The sequence below is a fragment of the Rhinopithecus roxellana genome, chromosome 12 (genome assembly GCF_007565055.1).
Source record: "Rhinopithecus roxellana isolate Shanxi Qingling chromosome 12, ASM756505v1, whole genome shotgun sequence".
NCBI lineage: Eukaryota > Metazoa > Chordata > Mammalia > Primates > Cercopithecidae > Rhinopithecus > Rhinopithecus roxellana.
The window spans coordinates 34050536-34070495 of record NC_044560.1 but is presented as its reverse complement, the minus strand read 5'-3'; the positions used below and the strand labels follow the sequence as shown (position 1 = coordinate 34070495).

The window sequence follows — 19960 nt, the reverse complement described above, 5'->3', positions numbered from 1 at the left end:
GATGCTTGCTATTCAAGGTGTGACTCAGAGACCAGCAGCTTTGGCATCACCTAGGAGCTTGTTAGAAATGTAAAAAAATCTCAGGCCCCATACTGGACCTGCTGAATCTGCGTTTTAACAAGATTTTAACAGGCAACTTGCAAATATACAGTAACCAATCTCTGTGGACCCTTTTAGCTTTAGTGTGCTGTATTTAGAAAGTCACCTCGCTCTTATCTCTTTCTAGATTCTGTTCCTTCTCCAAGGTTGTTTTACCGCTCCCTGTGAGCATCCCTAATCTCATTCTTTTACTTGATGCAAAGATTCACTGTCTTCTCAGAAAAGATTTATCTATCTTAATTCATTTACCACTTTCTACTTGGTATCATGTCTCTGTTGAATAAGTTTCTTGAGGGGGGAGAGCCATTCATATTAAATAATTTTATACCTGTAATATCAATTGACAAGGTTCATTAAACTAAAGAAAATATATTGAAAGGAATGTTGAACAAATTATTATCTTAATTTAGTTACAAATAGTAAGTAGTGTGCTGATTGCAAGATCCCTGTATTATTCATTACAAATATTTCAAGGCAAGCACAATCCAAGTTCTTTAAATATAGGTCCAGGAAAATTTGCAAATAGCACACATGATGAGCAGTTTTTAAATTTCTTCACACCCCTCCCGCATCTTTTTAACACAAAAATACCTAAAGAATTCAATCCCAACATCTCCTCCTCTAGGAAGTCGTCCTAAATACCCTCAATTAGTTACCCATCATGTTTGTTGTTACTATATTCTGTATATATCCCATCAGAGAATAGAAACATTATTGTAATTATTGATGTCTTTGAATGTCAGTTGCCACATACACACACACACACACACACACACACACACACACACACACACATGCACATGCACTTACAAAGAGTAAGCTTCCTGAAGCCAGGAACTGTGTCTTTCATTTTTGCATTCTTAATATTTATCACAATGGTTGACATATAGTGTGATGGATACATGTATTTTGAATGAATGAATGAATGGCTCAATCAATACGAATCTTTCTGGCCCCAAAGTCTCCTTTTTGCTTTAATGTACTACCTTGTTCTCCTTCACATTAGGATGGTTCACTGACACCAACAATATGGGGATGCACAGTTCTATGGTGAGAATTTCAAACAACTTGTTTTAGCCGCATTGGTATTCCCTACTAATATGGTACTTTAGTGTACTATGGTATGAGCTAGTCATCTAGGAACATGGGCTCTGAGACTTAGGAACTCAAGTCCCTTTGAAATCACAAAGGCTGAAAATTGAAGCAGCATTTGTATTTCTTCCTCTCTGGTTGGTCAGGTGTTCATTCGACAAACATTTGCAGAGTCCCTATATTGTGCCGGGAGTTTGCCAGGAACCAAAGATGCCAAAAAGCAAACATAGTATAATATTTCTACCTTTAAGTAGTTTGTATGGAAAATAGACCCCAAATGTATTATAATGCAATGTGATTGTATACAATAATGGGTACATGACTCTAGTGTATTCTAACACAGACGGAGGCGTTACTAAGAAAAAAGAGAGGCAGACAATGATTCCATCAGGTTAAAGGGTATGTGGGTAGCTTCTTGCAAAAGGTGGCCTTGGCAAAGAGATCAGAAATACCTAATGTAAACGATGAGTTAATGGGTGCAGCACAGCAACATGGCACATGTATACATATGTAACAAACCTGCACCTTGTGCACATGTACCCTAGAACTGAAGGTATAATAAAAATAGTGATAATAATAATAACCATCATAAGTGTAACCATACTGAGTTCTTATGTTGTACTAGATAACAGGCCATGGTACTTTAAATATGTTATATCATTTAATCTTCATAAAAATAAAGAAGGCATTATGATTTTTTCAATTTCACAGATGAGAAAAAATAAAGTCCCCAAAATACAAGTGGCAAATGCCTGATGTGGGACTTAAACCTGGCCAGAGTAATTCTAGAACTGGTGAATCTGGACACCAAACTCTACAAAAGGCAGAGAGAAAAGCATTTAAAAAATAGCCCACAGGCCAGGAGGCAGACTGCAGTCAGAGGATAAGTAGCGAATCAGTCTGCCAGACCAGTGGCATGAGAGATTGCACACAAACTGAGAAAACCAACAGCAAGCTATGGGTCAGAGCCCAACCCAGGGCATACGTCTGGTAGAAGAGAGGCTCAGGAGGAAGGATGCTTTGCTGATAACAGAAGTGGGAGTTACTGTGCTATACTGGGAAAGAACTTGCTTCTTGAAGCCAGAGGTATGTGTTCTAATCCCACCTCTGCCTTTAAGAACGGTATAAACTTTTTCCTTAGTAACTAAAATAGGGACCATAATATTACCTTGTCTGGTTTTTACAGGGTCTGCATAAAATTCATATAAAACACTTAGTATCATCCCTGAGAAACTTGTGTTGTTTTGTTTTAAACTAAAGATAAATGTCCCTGTTTCACAGCTCTACCCACGGATGGATAATCCCCTTTCTGAGGCTGAGAAATGAAAGCCTGTGTCTATCTGAAATTCAGGATCCTTATTCAGATACTTTCTTCTTCTTTTTATCACTTATTCTCTTTGAGATAGTAGAGCACTCCTTTTTCCTCATTAAACAGCAGCTTTACCCACAAATTTCTCATATCTTTTCCTTACTTATTTACACTCCCTGATTGTCAAATTCGACAATGTTGACCACTCCTCAGTCAAGTTGCCGTTTGGAATAACTTAAAGGTTTCTGGATGTTTTCTACCGAACAGCTGTTTATGACAATGACAGAAATCAGGAAAATGACTTTTGAGGATTTCAATTTTTCTCTGTAATCCCTGAAAATAAAGCGATAGTCGATTGTGAATGTGGCTGCTGAATGCTAGAGTACTACATAAAAATAGAAAAGATTTAAGATGCTTGAGAACTAATGAGTCTAAATTTATTGGTTTTACACAAATGAATGATTTTCATTTTATTTAAAAAAATTGTCCTTTATTGTTTAGGGCAAGATAAATCATATACTCTTTTCTTCAATAATCTTTTATCAGATTAACATAGAGGAAAATGAATTATGAAATAAATAAAATTTAGGACAAAGCACCATATTAAAATGTTGATAGTTGGTTTTGTCATATCATCTATGTTAAGGAATAGAGTATTGTGTTTGACTTAGAAAGGTACCTATGAACTACTTTCTGGTATTGAGTGATCTGAATTTCTTTTTTTTTTTTTTTTTTTTTTTTTTTTTTTTTTTTTTTTGAGACAGAGTCTCACTTTGTTACCCAGTACAGTTGTGCGATCATGGCTCAGTGCAGCCTCAACTTCCCCAGGCTCAGGTGATTCTTCCTCCTCAGCTCCACAAGTAACTGGAACTACAGGCGTACGCCACCACACTTGGCTAATTTTTGTATTTTTTGTAGAGACAGGGTTTCACCAAGTCGCCCATGCTGGTCTTGAATTCCTGAACTCAAGCGATCTGCTTGCTTTCCAAGGTGTGAGCCTATGCACCCAGCTTGAATTTCAATGTTACAAACAAATTTTCTATTGCTTGTGTATTCTTTGGGTATTTTATTTCTTTTGTAAAAGGTAGACAATTCTGAGTTTAAACATGACTTAGAGATGTTTAACTACTTTTTTTACCCCCGATTTTTACTTCCTGAGATCAGTAGTACAGAGGGCAATCAGTTCTCACCTTTTAAAAAGATCTGAGGCCAGGCATGGTGGTTCACACCTGTAATACCAGGACTTTCGGAGCCGAAGCGGGAAGATCACCAGGTCAGGAGATTGAGACCATCCTTGCTAACAGGGTGAAGCCCCGTCTCTACTAAAAGTACCAAAAAAAATTAGCCGGGCATGGTGGTGGGCGCCTGTAGTCCCAGCTACTTGGGAGGCTGAGGCAGGAGAATGGCGTGAACCCGGGAGGCGGAGCTTGCATTGAGCCGAGATCGTACCACTGCACTTCAGCCTGGGTGACAGAGCGAGACGCCATCTCAAAAAAAAAAAAAAAAAAAAAAAAAAAAAAAAAGAATAAAATGAGAAAAAAATTATTGAGAGATTGTCAAATCTCTTGAATTTTTAAAAAATTACTGCTCATTAAATTAGACAGCACCTTGTCTGTTATTTGTTCAAAACTACCAACTACCGAGATCTATGTGTTATACTTTGATAAATAAACTTCTCTTTCTCTTTGCGAGAGACATATATAGGATCTTGAACAGTATATAAAGTTTAATTAAATATAGCTAGCATTGAAAAGTTCATGGAATTAATCAACTAACTCACAAATGTGTGTTGATTTCCTTCTAAGTACACAGTACTGTGTCTGCTCCTATCCAGAGAGGCCCAATATTTTGATAGCTAGTCTTGTATTCTTGTATAAAGAGTTTCAGCAAACTGAATATGCTTTTTTTTTTTTTTTTTTTTTTTTTTTTTTTTTTGAGACAAAGTGTCACTCTTGTCCTCTAGGCTGGAGTGCAGTGGTGAGATCTTGGCTCACTGTAACCTCTGCCTCCCAGGTTCAAGTGATTGTCCTGCCTCAGCCTCCTGAGTAGCTGGGATTACAGGCATGCACCACCATGCCCGGCTAATTTTGTATTTTCAGTAGAGACAGGGTTTCTCCATGTTAATCAGGCTGGTCTCGAACTCCCAACCTCAGGTGATCCACCCTCCTTGGCCTCCCAAAGTGCTGGGATTACAGGCGTGAGCCACTGCACCTGGCCTTTTTCTTTCTTTCTTTCTTTTTCTTCTTTTTTTTTTTTTTGAGTCAGAATCTCTCACTCTGTTGCCCAGACTGAAGTGGAGTGGTGCAATGGGCTCAGAGCAACCTCGGCCTCCCGAGTTTAAGCAATTCTCGTGCCTCAGGTTCCCAAGTAGCTGGGAATACAGGCACACACCACTACACCCTGCTAATTTTTGTATTTTTAGTAGAGATAGGGTTTTGCCATGTTGGCCTCGAACTCCTGGTATCGAACTCCTGACCTCAAGTAATCCACTCTTTCTTTATTTAAAGAATTAACAATACATTACTTACAGGTGGAAAACACAAAGGTATGTGTCATTTTCCCTATTACGCTAGCCTCCTCACTGATCTAATTCCATTGGATACGCATTTATCTATCATTTATTAAGCATCTCTTATGTATTGAATCATATGGTAAATATTGGACACCCAATGATGGATTAGACATCTCTTCAGTCCTGGGGGAATTCACAGTCTAAGGGAGGAGATCAGAGAAACAAACAGGAAGATCAGTACTAAGTCTTGTGTAGGAAGCCCTACAAGCCTGGGAAGAGTCAGGGTAGGCTTCCCAAAAGCCATCCCGTTTCACTTGAGTTTGGCAGAGCTAACCAAGCAGAGAAAGGAAGAAAGAGTATACTAGGAAAGGGAAGCAACAGGGACAAAGTCAGGAAAGTGGGAAACTGCTCAGTACATTTGGGAATAGCAAAGGATTGAATGTGGGTAGAGCAGAAGCTATAGATGAGGATTTAAAGTCAATAGAAGTAGACAAAAAAGAACACAGAGACAAGTAAGTTCAGTACCCAAGGAAAGTTGGAAGGAAGAGGGTAGCTGTCCTTCATGCAGCTTCCCTTCCAGTCACTGAGACCTCGGACTCTTCTCTTCATTCAGGCAGTGAGCATAAAAAGATCTGAGTGGGACTGGGTAGAGCAGCCAGCAATCTTTATTGAAATTGCCCTGGGGCATGACTCGAAACTGTGAGGCATCCCTAAAGGAGCATGATTTCTGCAGCTGTGTTTACTATGAGTCATTGTACAGACTCAGACGTGGAGCTAGGGATAATATGGTAATCTAGATGAGAGATGAGTGACATAGACACAGTAGAGCTCCACCTTGAACCCAAAATTGGCCCCTCAAACTGTGCAAAACAGGCAGCACTGCAGCGTGGCTCATGTTACTCAACTATTCCTGTACTGATGACATCACACACATGATCATCTGTTTATAAGTCTGTCTCTTTAGATGGTGAGGAAAGAGAAATAAAGGTGTAAAAATCCAGCCATCATAACAAAAACACCGAAAGAAAGAAATTAACTTACCCAAAGGTCTCACAGCTTGTAGTTTGTGAATCTCTACATTAAAAGGTGGATGATGAATCTGAGACCTACTGAGTTAACTGTCCAGCATCTCAGCCATATGCCTTATTCCTCTTTATATGCATCTCCACTCCCACACCACCCCCTCCTGGCCTTCATCCTTTAGTGCCTGGAATAACGCCTGGCACATGGTAGTTACTCATCAGAAGTCCACTGAGTGAAAGAACAAACACCTACCACTGACGGGTTGCTATTTATACTGTTCTGTCTTCACTGTTGGGAGCTTCATACTGTGTTCTTCAAAATGGGCACCCCCTGCAGCATGCCTCACCCTACAAGGAAAACTTCTCTGTTAACAAGCCTTATGATGGGGTCCCTGTGTGATCACCTAAAGCTGGCCTTTCCTGTCCCTCATCCAGGTAAATGGCTCACCATGGAAAACTGTAGATGACTTTTGCCCTTTCACTAACATTCCTCTTGATAAGACCCTTAAAGAGGAAAATAGTCTTGACTCTTTAAATTTGATGCCAGTTTGGGGCTGTTAACAAATTCAGGGGTTTCTGTTGTTAGAATCAACCTAGCACACAGCTTGCTCAGTCGACACTGTTTCACTAGCCTAAGATTACAGCAGAGGTAGGTGCCTAAGGTGAGGAAATGGTTGTGGAGAGAGTCCGAATGACCCAGAGGCCCATGTGTGCTTTTGTAGTTCGTTTGTTCAGCTGATATTTATTGAGCAATTATACTGGGATGTGGAAATGTACCGAGTCCCCATCCCATCATTATTTTAATCCAGTGTACTAGGGACTCTTATCAGAGTGAGCCCGTGAAATGGTGGGGATGCAGGGGCACTGGTAGTGGGAGTTGAGAACCTGATGATAACTGTCTTTGCAATGTTCCCTCAGGAGAAAAGTTCTGTGCAGTAGGCATATCCCACTTCAGACTCCTGCACGTCTGCAGAGAACTTTGCATTCTCACTGCAAGAGGAGTTCCTCTTCCTTTCATTTTTCTTCTCCTTGTCTTCCTTTTCTTCCTCTATGTCAAATCTAAGCAAATCTGCTTCATCCAGAGGCAGCTGGTGCTACTATGTGGGAGTGTTAAATGTTTAACATCTTGTCACTTGCGTAACTGATGGAGTCATCCTTTTTGTTTCAGAGTTTCATGTTTAGGGGTTGAAAAGCTAGATTGATGAGTATTACCAGAGAGAAATATTTTTTGGAAAGTAAGTGAAGCTGATGACACATTACTTTACAGTTTAGTGAAATTCAGCAAATCTAATTCTATTATCCTGTCAAAGTTTCACAAAAAGGAGACCTGAAAGCATATTTTAGATGAATCTTTAAAGATTTCAGGAAGCCACAACCACATCTGCAAAGCTCAGATGCATCTGGTGCTGACAGACCTTTGTTTCTCTATAGACTAAGGGGAGAAAATAATCTTCCAAAAACTAATTAAGTAAAGTTATCTTTGGTTGTACAGTGCCTGCCTCTCTCTCCCTTGAAAAGGTTGTCAGCCAGTAAACGATAACTGCATTTTTCAATTCAAAGGCTATTCGAAGTTTGCATAGCCAAATTTACCCAGGCACACCAAAATAGAAGCTTCCTGTATGAATCATAGAGTCTTGTAATGCAGACTTTATAGAGCATTTAAAGCCACATCATTTATGTCCTTGTTTATTTTCACAATCAAGTATAAGTTACGGTCTAATAAATACATTCTGACCAAAATGCTAGGAGCAATTGTTTTAAAGCATTTTCACACAATTCTATGTATTTGTCAGAGGCTTACAAGCTGACAAGCTGAAAGGGCTTTGTGATGCTTTTGGCAATTTGTGTGATTGTATATACACTTACACAGAAGCTCCTTATCAAGAGGAAGCATTTAAGTGAAAGGGGAGCATTGATGAAAAGGTTCATTTTAATAAAAATTGCTATGTTGTTCTCTACTATCTAACAATTACTCACTTAAGAAGAGAAGTCTTGGCCGGGCGCGGTGGCTCACGCCTGTAATCCCAGCACTTTGGGAGGCCGAGACGGGCGGATCACGAGGTCAGGAGATCGAGACCATCCTGGCTAACACGGTGAAACCCCGTCTCTACTAAAAAAATACAAAAAAAAAAAACTAGCTGGGCGAGGTGGCGGGCGCCTGTAGTCCCAGCTCCTCGGGAGGCTGAGGCAGGAGAATGGCTTGAACCCGGGAGGCGGAGCTTGCAGTGAGCTGAGATCCGGCCACTGTACTCCAGCCTGGGCGACAGAGCGAGACTCCGTCTCAAAAAAGAAAAGAAAAGAAAAGAGAAGTCTTGATACAATGTATTGAGAATATACCATGTACTAGGACACATATTATTAATATGATATTCACAATTATTTGCAAGGTAGATATTATCTCTGTTTTGAAGATGGGAAAACTGGTCAAAACAGGAAACATCTCCCGAGATACTAAGTGAGGAAGCTGGGGTTGACTCGTCTATCTAAACCCAAAGCCAGGTATGCAGGACAGCATAAGACATTCTGTTTGGAACTCATGATAAAAAACAAGATCAATATTGTGGTAATAATGTGAAGGGATATTATGAATTGAATTATATCCCTCAAAAAGATATGTTAAAGTTTCAGACCCCAGTACCTCAAAATGTGACCCTATTTGGAAACAGGGTTGTTGCAGATGCGAGAAGTTCATAGGAGTTTATACTGGAGGAGGGTGGGCCCTTAATTCAAGATGACTTGTGTCTTTATAAGAAGAGCACAGAGACATGTAGAAGAATGGCATGTGAAGATGATGGAGGCAGGGACTGAAGTGCTGCACCTCGAAGCCAAGGAATATAAGGATTGCAGCCCTCACCAGAAACTAGGACACAGGCACAGAATTTTCCTCAGAATATTCCTTCAGAAAGAACCAACCTTGCCAACACCTTGACTCTGGACTTTTAACCTTCAAAACAGTGAAAGAATACTTTTCTGTTGTTTGAAGCCTTTACATGTTTGGAACTTTCTTATGGCAGCCCTAGGAAACAAATACAGGGGATGACATAACTTCATAGAGCTTAGGAAGAAAACAAGCTCCAGACTGAATGTTAGGTCAGTGCCCTTCCTGAGGGTCGTAGTCCTGTTATTTTTCCTTCATCATTTGGGACTATGCAGAAAACCCACACCTAACCCAGTATGAGACTTGAAAGACTTTTTTTTGGTACTGTCTCAGAAAATAAATATATGGTTAACCAAAATTAAGGTGAAATTCTAACGTTTTATCATGCCCATACATATCAAAATGATACTAGGAAAGGGTGTGCTGTTTGACTGAAGTTTCTCTGATGGTTGCTGTTGGCAACCAGTTCTGCAAGAGGCACAAGTCTAATTAGGGCAGAAGTCAGGAAGATACTGCAAGTAATTGAGGTCAGACATAACTCAGGGTGGGCAGGTGCCTGACATCCGATGTAGTAAAACTAAGGAGATCATGGTTTGAGGTGGGCAGACACAACAGGTGAGGAATGGAGACTGAACACTGATGGAAATAGCTAAAAGCTGAATCTGGCAATGACATTCGAGTAGGTCAAAAAATAAGTGTGATAAAAGCTAAGGGAAGTCTGAGGTTTTTCTCTTCAGAAGCCTAGTCTTCCTAAATTGGCTATTTCTTTAGACTGGAGATCATTAGTTATTAACAGGACTATACTTACACCTGCCAACCTAATGCCCCATAGAGCCAGTTTACCTTCTGGCTGCCTTCAAGATTCTGATGTCCTGACTCAGTTGAGAAGAAGGGACTTGCCTTTGCAGAAAATGTAAATGGAGACAGCAGTACTGATGTTTTTAGGAGCCTCACTAGAGGGGAAGGAAAGGACAGTCAACTTACCGGTGAAGCCATCCTCTGCGGATCTTTGAGCTGGAACTAAGCTGAGATTGTAGGTCTGAAGTGTAAATCAACCATGTTTTTATTGATAATAACTTTGGTATTTCAAAGTTTTTAAAAATATGGTCATTTATTTCTGTTCTGAAATTTCCCATTAGCCAGGAAAAAAAAATTGACTAATGTCGAAGACTACTCAGTGAATGTTGCTATCCATTTGTTTGTTCACTCATCTGCTCAATCACTATCTACTTGGATGGGGAAGGGATTCCTAATTTCTAGATATGTTGCTAAATGATGAAAATAAAGGAAAAATAAGACATGGTTTCTGACTTAAGATGAGAATGGTTGAGTCGGGAAGGCAATATCAAATCCATACAACACAAGGCATGAGGTGTCATAGTAAAGAGATCAAGTCCTTTTACTGTGGGGCTTAGCATGCGAGAAAAACTGTGAGAAAGAAGTTCATTGTGTGCAGAGCCTGCCTATATGAAGCAGGGAGCAATAGATGTTGAGGCTGGAGAAATAGACCGAGACCTGCTACTTAAGACCTGGGCCGTGGGACCTTACTACTATGGGACATGGGACCTCAGCAGTAAGTGGTGTGGTCAGCCACGTTTAAAAAGAAGGACATTTCCACAACTTGGTTGAGGATGGCCTAGAGAGAGAAAAACAATGCCCAGTGGTAGAGGAAATTGGTTTAGTATTGTCAGAATCTGGCTTTAGTTAGTCTTGCTATTTTTAAAAGAGGAATGACAAGTCATGGCAAGTATTATATGTTACAAATGATAATATGGTATCCACTTCATATATGTAGAAAGCATTGTATATTACCCATCACTAATTCCAGCATTATTTCTCTAGTAGTAATAATGAATGCACCCTCATACAACCACATGTTTCCCCAACCCTTATTATAACAAGTTAAGGCAGCTTACTTCTGGGATTTTTCAGTGTTAGAATATTCTACATAGATGAGATACCCTTATTGCCGGTTCACAAAAATGTTATCAACAATTGTTAACCACGTGATAGACAGTATTTTCTCCAGCAACCTCTCTACAGAAGTCTAAAAGAAATATTTACAATGCATGCTCCCATGAGCATCATATGAGAAAACGCTGGTAGCGATTCAAAAAAATGAAAACAGAAACATTCTTGTCCCCAGCTCTGTTGATGGGGATTATTTAATTTAGCTTTTCCCCCATCCCTATTTCAGTAGATGCTTTTCATTATTATGTATTACACAAATCATTCTCAACACCTGTGGGCACTTTCTATATGCAATATATCTTGTAGGGGTAACTCTTAAAAAAAAAAGGTTAATAGCTTTAATCCCATTTTACAGATGGGAATAAAAGATAACTGGTTTATTATATTCTCTTAGGTCAGATAGTAAATCAGTGCCCCATTGACGTTCATTAGAATTTTCACTCCATCCAATTTCAAACTAAGCTGCTTCTTTGCTAAGGAACTGAATTAGTATCAAAAATTTTCTGGCATTAGCTCCTCACTGATTCATATGTCAAACGCTCAAGCACTTATTTGAGCAAGGTACTGTGCTGGTGGTACCAGGCTGGACAGGAAATGGTAAATGGGTCAACTGAGCCAGCCTGTAGAAAGCGTGTAGAATCAGAGCAGGAGTAGCCTTTAATAATAATAGTTAGTAATAACGGTATTTATGGAGAGCTCCATATGTGTGGGCTGTGTGCTAAGCATTATATATAATCTGCTATGTCCAACTCACAGTGGCAACCTCAATTAGGTTCTATTTCATCGATGAGAAAACTGAGGCTTAGAAAGTGTCTTGTGTGAGGAGTACAACTGGTAAACAGAAAAAGGATTTAAAAATAAGACATCTTAATTCGTTGTCTCAATCACAAAGCCAGTGGCTCTCAAAATTGAAAATGCACCAGAATCACTGGGAGGTTTTTTAAGGCACAAATTGCTGGGCCCACTACCAGAGTTTCTGATTCAGCAGGTGTGATGTAGAATGAAACATTTGAATTTCTAACAAGTTCCCAGGGGAGGCTGATGTCCCAGGCATCACACTTTGAGAACCACTGCTCTAGCTAGTACTTAAAGTAACAATCTTTGACTGTGGTCAGCATACAGTGGGAAGTCATTCAGCGTTTTTGAGCAAGTGATGACCTCACCAGAATAGCACTTTTAGGAGATTAATATGGCAGCTGTGTTCAGATTACTAGAGGACAGATGGTGGACCAGGAGGTTCCCAGGTAAGTCAAGAAGAAGCAGAGAAATGATAATAGATGTTGAGAAATATTGGCCCAGTGGAGTAGAAGGAGAGGGTTTGCTGATCGATGGAGGAAAAAAGAGTTGTCAGATGTGACAGTCTGCTTTACAGTTGGATGGCTAGAAGAATTATTAGGCCATTAATAGAAATTGAAAGGAGTTCTACTTTTATATTTATTTTCATCTCCTGTTTCCACATAGCCTCTTAACTGTTCACTCCTTTCATTGTTTTTATTTATGAGATTTCCACAGCATTTTCGTTCTTCTTCTTTACCTAAAGGAACCAATGTATCTAAAGGGCAGTTATAGACTCTTGGTCACTTCTGAGATGCTGTTCTTACCTCAAGGATCTCTGATTCTCCCAATATACCTCCTTTTTAGGGTGGCTCTTTGGCTCCCACTGCTTACAGATCTTAGTGGATTCTACTAATCGTGGCGAAGCTTATGGTTCCCATATTTTACCTGATACCTATCTGGAGAGCACACTGTCAGTGCAGAGGCTTCATAATCCATCGCTAATAGTGTTTTCAAAACAGTATCTGTTTTTTAAGCTCAAAATTATTATATTAGTGTTTTGAACACATATTTTGCTTTTATATAATTTATTTCCATAAGTAAAGGATGTGATTTTAAGACAACATTTACAAATATGGATTATTTAAGGAGTATTTAGTCTTCAATTTAAAACAAATTACCTTAATTTAAAAGTATAATTTTTTGAAGTGATTTTTAAACTAAAATCGTAGGAAAGCTAGAATAATGGAGATAAAAACTTCTAAGAATCCTTTTTATAAAGTAAATAGTCTTACAAAATAACCCCACAGAATATATCTTTAAAAGAAAATTAAATTTTATTTTATTTTAATTTTATTTATTTTATTTTATTTTATTTTATTTTATTTTTTTATTTTGAGACGGAGTCTTGCTCTGTCGCCCAGGCTGGAGTGCAGTGGCCGGATCTCAGCTCACTGCAAGCTCCGCCTCCCAGGTTCACGCTATTCTGCCTCAGCCTCCGGCGTAGCTGGGACTACAGGCGCCCGCCACCTTGCCCGGCTAGTTTTTTTGTATTTTTTAGTAGAGACGGGGTTTCACCGTGTTAGCCAGGATGGTCTCGATCTCCTGACCTCGTGACCTCGTGATCCACACGTCTCGGCCTCCCAAAGTGCTGGGATTACAGGCTTGAGCCACCGCTCCCGGCCCCAGAAAATTAAATTTTATACATGAAATTTTTCTAATGTAAGGACAAGTAACTGTAACGAAGATATGTTATAGTTAAGCCAAAGCTTTAAGTTTATAATATGTGTCATTCTGTTGCGAAAAGTTCGTTATCTATGCCTAGAATACACACACACACACACACACACACACACACACACATACACACACACACACACACACACACACACACACACACACACACACGGCAGCAGAGGTGAAGGGAAGATTGAATAGTCCGCAGGGTCCCTGTGGCAGTGTGGGGATCCTATCTCTGGGAGCACAGATCCACCTTCTGTGCTCTGGATGCTCTGACTGGACAGAGTGTTTTTACAGCTATTTCTCCTTTGGGCACTGCCATTTTCTCTGTGTGATCTTGCCCAATCTCATTTGTATATTTAATTTTTGATTTCCATAGGTTTTTGGGAAACAGGTGGCATTTGGTTACATGAGTAAGTTCTTTCACAGTGATTTGTGAGATTTTGGAGCACCCATCACCCGAGCAGTATACGCCGAACCCAATTTGTAGTCTTTTATCTCTTACCCCCTTCCCACCCTTTCCCCCTGAGTCCACAAAGTCCATAGTGTCATTCTTATGCATCCGCATCTTCATATACCTTGATTATAAATGATAATTCAATTTTTCAAAAAAATTGACTGAACTGGGATCTTGAGTGTGAAATTTTAGGATATGGTATTTAAATACACGTACAGAATCGAAGTGACCTCGCCTCTGACTTTTATGAAGAATTTGAGACTACCTCGCATGAGTTCCACCACCTTTCTTCCTCAGCACCTCCAGTCTCTCTGTGACTCCGTGGATTCACCTCTCTTTACCTTGGATGGAGAAATCGACCTTCTCATTTCTGAGGCCCATCCATCCGTTTATTTCCCTGTTATCTCTTCTGCCTCTGGCTCTTTTTCCCTCAGTCCTTGCTTGTCTCTTTTCACCTTTTCCTTCCTCCCTTTCCAAAATTTTTGGAAAAACACCAAAATTTTTGTCTCCCAACTTCAAAAAAATGGGAAAAATCAATCCTTCTTTAAATGATAACTGTATGGTCTGCCTCCATTTTTAAGACACTGAGAACAAATGAGAAGGAAGAAGAAAGGGAGACCTGGGGCATACTATATGGTATTTGGGACTTGGTCTATGTGGTGGTGATAAAGAAAACAGTCCCCTTTGAGTTGCAACATGTTTAAGCAGCTGGGGTGGGTGTAACAGGGCTAAGAGGCCCCTTATGAAATTTAGACCTGGTAGTTATATGTGGAGCTTGACTCATCTTGGGGAAGATTGCTTGGAGCTTTAATTTGCACAGTTGTGAATAGTGGTGACATGGGAGCAGAGGTGAAGGGAAGATTGAATAGTCTGCAGGGTCCCTGTGGCAGTGTGGGGGGCCTATCTCTGGGAGCACAGATCCACCTTCTCTGCTCTGGATGCCCTGACTGGACAGAGTGTTCTTACAGCTGTTTCTCCTTTGGGCAACAGCTTCAACTTCAGAATATTTTTAGATAATGTCCTCGCTCCATCACCATAGAAGTTTGTAGAGCTGAACTTAGGATATATTTGGAGGTTGTGTATTGTAGTGATAAGGAGCCTGTGCTCCCAGTAGGACTGGCTGGGTTCACATTGTGGCACTGCCGTTTTCTCTGTGAGATCTTACCCAAGCTCATTCACTTCTTTGCAGTTGCCTTTGCTTCCTAATCTATAAAACAGGCATAATAATGATACTTACTTCATGGTTATTGTGAGGATTAAATGAAATAATCTATGTAAGTCACTTAAAACAATGCCTGGCACATAGTTACTGTTCAATAAATGTTAACTATTTTATGAAATATGTATTCTAGTACAATAAATCCTTACCTTATCTCTCTGTCACACACACATACATGTAAATGCTTTATGTATGTGTGTGTATGTATGTGTGTTGTGTGTATATATATATACGCATATATATCTTCTCCTTTGGGCAACAGCTTCAACTTCAGAATATTTTTAGATAATGTCTATATATATATATATATATATATATATATATATACACACATATATATATATGCAGTCAAAATTAAATGCTGCTATTTCCATAAAGCCTTTTTCATTACCTTTCTGCCTTCCTTTATTAAGCAAACGATTGGTAAAGACACACTATATTCCTAGCACGGAGGTCACAGTGTCAGCAAGACAGCCCCAGTCCCTATTCTCACAGAGTTGATGAACAAGCCATTGCAGCAAAGCGTGATAAATTTATGATAAGAGGGGCACAGGGTCTAATAAATGAATACATGAATGAATAAATGTGTGAGTGAATGTTTCTTGCTATTTCTACTGAAATGTTAAGTGTTTTGATCCCTGAGAATAAGTCAGAATTTCTTTAAAGCCTGTGCTGGTCTATTCATAATGCCATTTCTGCTATGAATTATAACTACTCAAAAGCCCAGAGTGATTCTGGGGCTGCATCCAACTGTTGTTAATCTTCTAAACAGGTAACTGAGATCCAGGTAGAGTCAAAACAATTCAGATGAGGGAGATATATCAACATCCCTCCAATAATAGATGACAGGCAGTAATTACTATCTGCCTTATCACTTTTCCAATGCTCTCATGCTGATTCGCTGGCCAGGGATTGTTCTTTAAAAAAAAAAAATCTGGTTCAGGTGCTATTGGAAACTTAATATAGCAGGTGAAGCATTCAGGCCCTTGATGAATCGGGGCCAGACACAAATAGAAGGCTATGGACTCAAGGGCTTCAAGGAGAGACATTTAGGACAGATCTGCTCTTGGAGCTGCTGCTTGTACTTGCTAAGAGCCAGAATCCAAAGGAGACAGCTGCTGCAAATGCGCATAAATAAAGGCAGTGAGTTCCTAGCGTTCCTATGGGAACCTGCAGCAGCTCAGATTACCCGTTCCCTAGACAGGATTTCCTTTCAGCTTGGTGTCTCATATTAAAAGGTAGACCAAGGTGTACACTTCCAGAATGGTGCTTGGGGAATATTTGTAGTAGGATTTGCATGACTAATTCTCCCCACACGGTATAGAAGACCTACTCCTGACGGTATTATACATTTAAAAAGTAGCATGAAAAAGAGAGAATCTGTCTTTTTACCGCATATTCCCAAAATGTAAGTAGCTGTTTTTCTGGTCCCTGAAGTGTGTGTGTGTGTGTGTGTGTGTGTGTGTGTGTGTGTGTGAGAGAGAGAGAGAGAGAGAGAGAGAGAGAGAGAGAGAGAGAGAGAGAGAGAGAGAGAGAAATACCCCAGGAAGCAATCCCAGAATAACATGATTCATTTTCTGATTGGAATATTGATCATTTGATTCAAATCTGGATTAAAACTGGTGTATTTGTTAGGTTGAAAATCTGTAGTCTTTCTACCTTAGCCCCTGGCTTTAGTGGAAACTTTGCCTGTAGAAGGAATTCGAGATTAAACTGTGAACACTTACAATCCAGCGCTGCATGATCCAAAGCTTCAGTAGGTTCATGATCAGAAGCCTACACTTCTAACTCCAAGCCCGACTGTCCACTGGAAATTGAAGAATCCAAATTACTAATGAGGGGGGACACCCCAAGCATTCACTACAGCAGATCACAAGGTTTCTGTAACACAGCCACGTTGTGGAACAGAAAAACAATGCGCCTCAGTGTGGGTTCTGTCTGATTCTTCTCTTCCCTCTTACTGGCCAGGTGACCTGAGGCAAGTTACCTGACCAATTTGCCCTTCAGTTTCTTCAAGAAAAAAATATATAATAATACCGATACCACAAAGGAGCTGGGAAGATTAAATAAGGAATTGTATGTGAAATAAATTTTCTAACACCTATTATTTCAGAAAGCACATCTATAGACATTAACTCACTTGATACTTCATATGGATTTGTAAACACATGTATCATCAAATTTTGAGCATGATGTTTGTGTTTTTCTATACACGTATCTAGGAGAACAAGCAATTCTTTTTTTTTCCTTTCTTTTGTGTGTGTATTCAAATATAGTTGGCTGTTGTGTAAGATCTTCCTTCTTCTCCTTCCTTCCTTCCTTCCTTCCTTCCTTCCTTCCTTCCTTCCTTCCTTCCTTCCTTCCTTCCTTCTTTCTTTCTTTCTTTCTTTCTTTCTTTCTTTCTTTCTTTCTTTCTTTCTTTCTTTCTTTCTTTCTTTCTTTCTTTCTTTCTTTTCTTTCTTTCTTTTGAAATGTCCAAAGCAAGAACAAGAAAGAGAAAGAGAGAAAGAGAAAGAGACTGACTTAAAAAAAAAGGGGGAGGGCCTCAAAGTTATAGACTCTGCCTGACCATTAGCTGCTTATAGTAATTTCAGTGAAAATTTAGACTTCAGCTCTGCCCTCTTTGTGAGTCTAGCTTTGCAGAGGTTGAGCTCCTACTGTATACCAGGCCCTGACAGTTGGCAGTGTCTGGTCTGGCATACAGTAAGTGATCAATACATAGTTGTTGGTAATTGCTAATACAACTTTTGAGGTTTTCTTTGGTCTTGAGGAATCAGTGCCCTGTGGCATGTGGTTTGCTCTCTCTCTCTCTTTTTTTTTTTTTTTTTTTTATTATACTTAAGTTCTGGGATACATGTGCAGAACGTGCAGGTTTGTTACATAGGTATACATGTGCCATGGTGGTCTGTTGTACCCATTAATCCGTCATCTACATTAGGCATTTCTCCTAATTTTATCCCTCCCTTTTCTCCCCAACCTCTGACAGGCCCCAGTGTGGGATGTTCAACTCCCTGTGCCCATATGGAGAACAAGGAAATTCTATCAAGCCACAATTCCAAAGGCGTGAGTGAATGTGGAGTTGTTGCTTTCACCAAAAATTGTTTTTGCAAAGCATTGGTATTTGTCAAGAGCCTAACTGTGGCCAGCCGCAAACACAATCCAGTAGTTTTGGTGGCAGTGTCCACAAAAGCTCCAGTGAATTCTTTTATGTGAAAAGTCTTCAAAACACAGAGTAACTGTGTGGCAATTACCATCAGAAGTATTTAGAGGCATTCTGAAGAGTGCGTTGGGAATTTTAACAGCCTGATCTCTGCCCCATTCAGATGGTTATGGAAACATGCAAAGTGAATAGCTCTGTGGGCCTGCCAGAAATAGAGGGGGCTTGGCCTATTAGATAGCAAAGTGCAAGTATTCTGCACCCGACACTGTGTGGAATCCAGGGCTGCTGTGGAGTTTCACTGGCTGTGGTCACAGCTGGGGTATGTAGGGCCAACTGGTGACTCGCTATGGAAACTCCACACAGCTTCTCCCTATTAAAAAATTGTACAGGAAAATGCATTAGGAAAAAGTCACATAAATCTCTTCTGGAATGATGCTCATAAAAGATTTGTCATTTTTCTTGGTTCTAAGGGCAGTGGGCATACTTTAATCTAATGTATTCATTCATTTAGCAAATATCCAAAGCTTTTATTTTTAGGCTCTGGAGATACAGCAGCAAATAAAACACACAAAATAATCTCTTCCCTCATGGAGGTTTTATTCTAATGTGAGAGGAGAGTGACAGGCAACTTTTTAAAAAGTAAATTATATAGTATTACAGTAGGTATGGAGGATAGGGAGTGAAGAAAGCAATGTAGTTTGCAATTTCAAACAGAATGGTGAAGGAAAGCCTCACCCAGAAGATAGCATTTGAGCAAAGACGTGAATTAAGTGAACAAGAGAACCACAAGTCCCTGGGGAACAGCTTTACAAGTTCCGGGAACAGCAAGTGCAAATTTTCTTAGGTGGGATTATGTCTGCAGATTTAGAGAATATAGCCAGCAGGCCAGATGAAGGAAAATCATCATGGGTAAGTGTAGTAGGAGATGAAGTAGGGAAGTAAGGGGGCCACGGCCAGGTGTGGTGGCTCACGCCTATAATCCCAGCACTTTGGGAGGCCAAGGCAGGCGGATCACGAGGTCAGGAGATTGAGACCATCCTAGTCAACATGGTGAAACCCCCATTTCTACTACAAATACATAAATTAGCTGGGCATGGTGGTGGGCATCTGTCATACCAGCTACTCAGGAGGCTGAGGCAGGAGAATCGCTGGAACCCAGGAGGTGGATGCTGCAGTGAGCCAAGATCGCACCACTGCACTCCAGCCTGGTGACAGAGCGAGACTCTGTCTCAAAAAAAAAAAGAAAGGAAAAGAGAAAAAGGAAAAAAAGAAACAGAAAAAAAACAAGGAACTAAGGGGGCCACATCATGAAAGGGGACTGGCCACTGGCAAGACTTGGAGATTTACTATGATTGAGATGCGTGCCACTGCAGGGGTTTGGGCAGAGAGGTAACATCATTAGGGTTGTTTCTAAAAGGATTGCTCCGGCTGAGGTACTTTGGGCCTGGAACGAGAGGTAGCCAATTAATTTGCTCTTTTATACCTACTTTCTATGCATTCAATTATATAGTAAGTATTTTACTTAGCATCGGCTATGAGCTGGATACTGGGGAAAGAGACAAAGAATGAAAGATGAGATTCTTTAGTGTGATAAAAAACATGCTAAAGAGGGCACCTAACCAAGTGTTGGGGAAGCTGAGGCCTGAAAGATCAGTAGCATTATCCAGTGGAAGAGGGGAAGGAAAGAATGCTGCAGGCATGCATGAGAATGAGAATAATAACAACAA

The 19960-nt window shown here is 40.0% G+C and overlaps 1 protein-coding gene across 9 annotated transcripts in view; it reads left to right on the top strand.

Annotated features, from left to right (window-relative positions):
• Nucleotides 1-19960, top strand: part of LOC104676323 (serine/threonine-protein kinase TNNI3K) — a 312974-nt gene that overhangs the window by 275133 nt on the left and 17881 nt on the right. For 5 of the 9 annotated variants that reach the window (XM_030912769.1, XM_030912773.1, XM_030912774.1 and 2 more), the window contains one exon: nt 18060-18136. The exons of the other annotated variants lie outside the window; for them this stretch is intronic. In XM_030912769.1, the coding sequence (XP_030768629.1) occupies nt 18060-18136 (77 nt within the window). The remainder of the gene's footprint in view (nt 1-18059; nt 18137-19960) is intronic. 9 annotated transcript variants of the gene reach the window in all.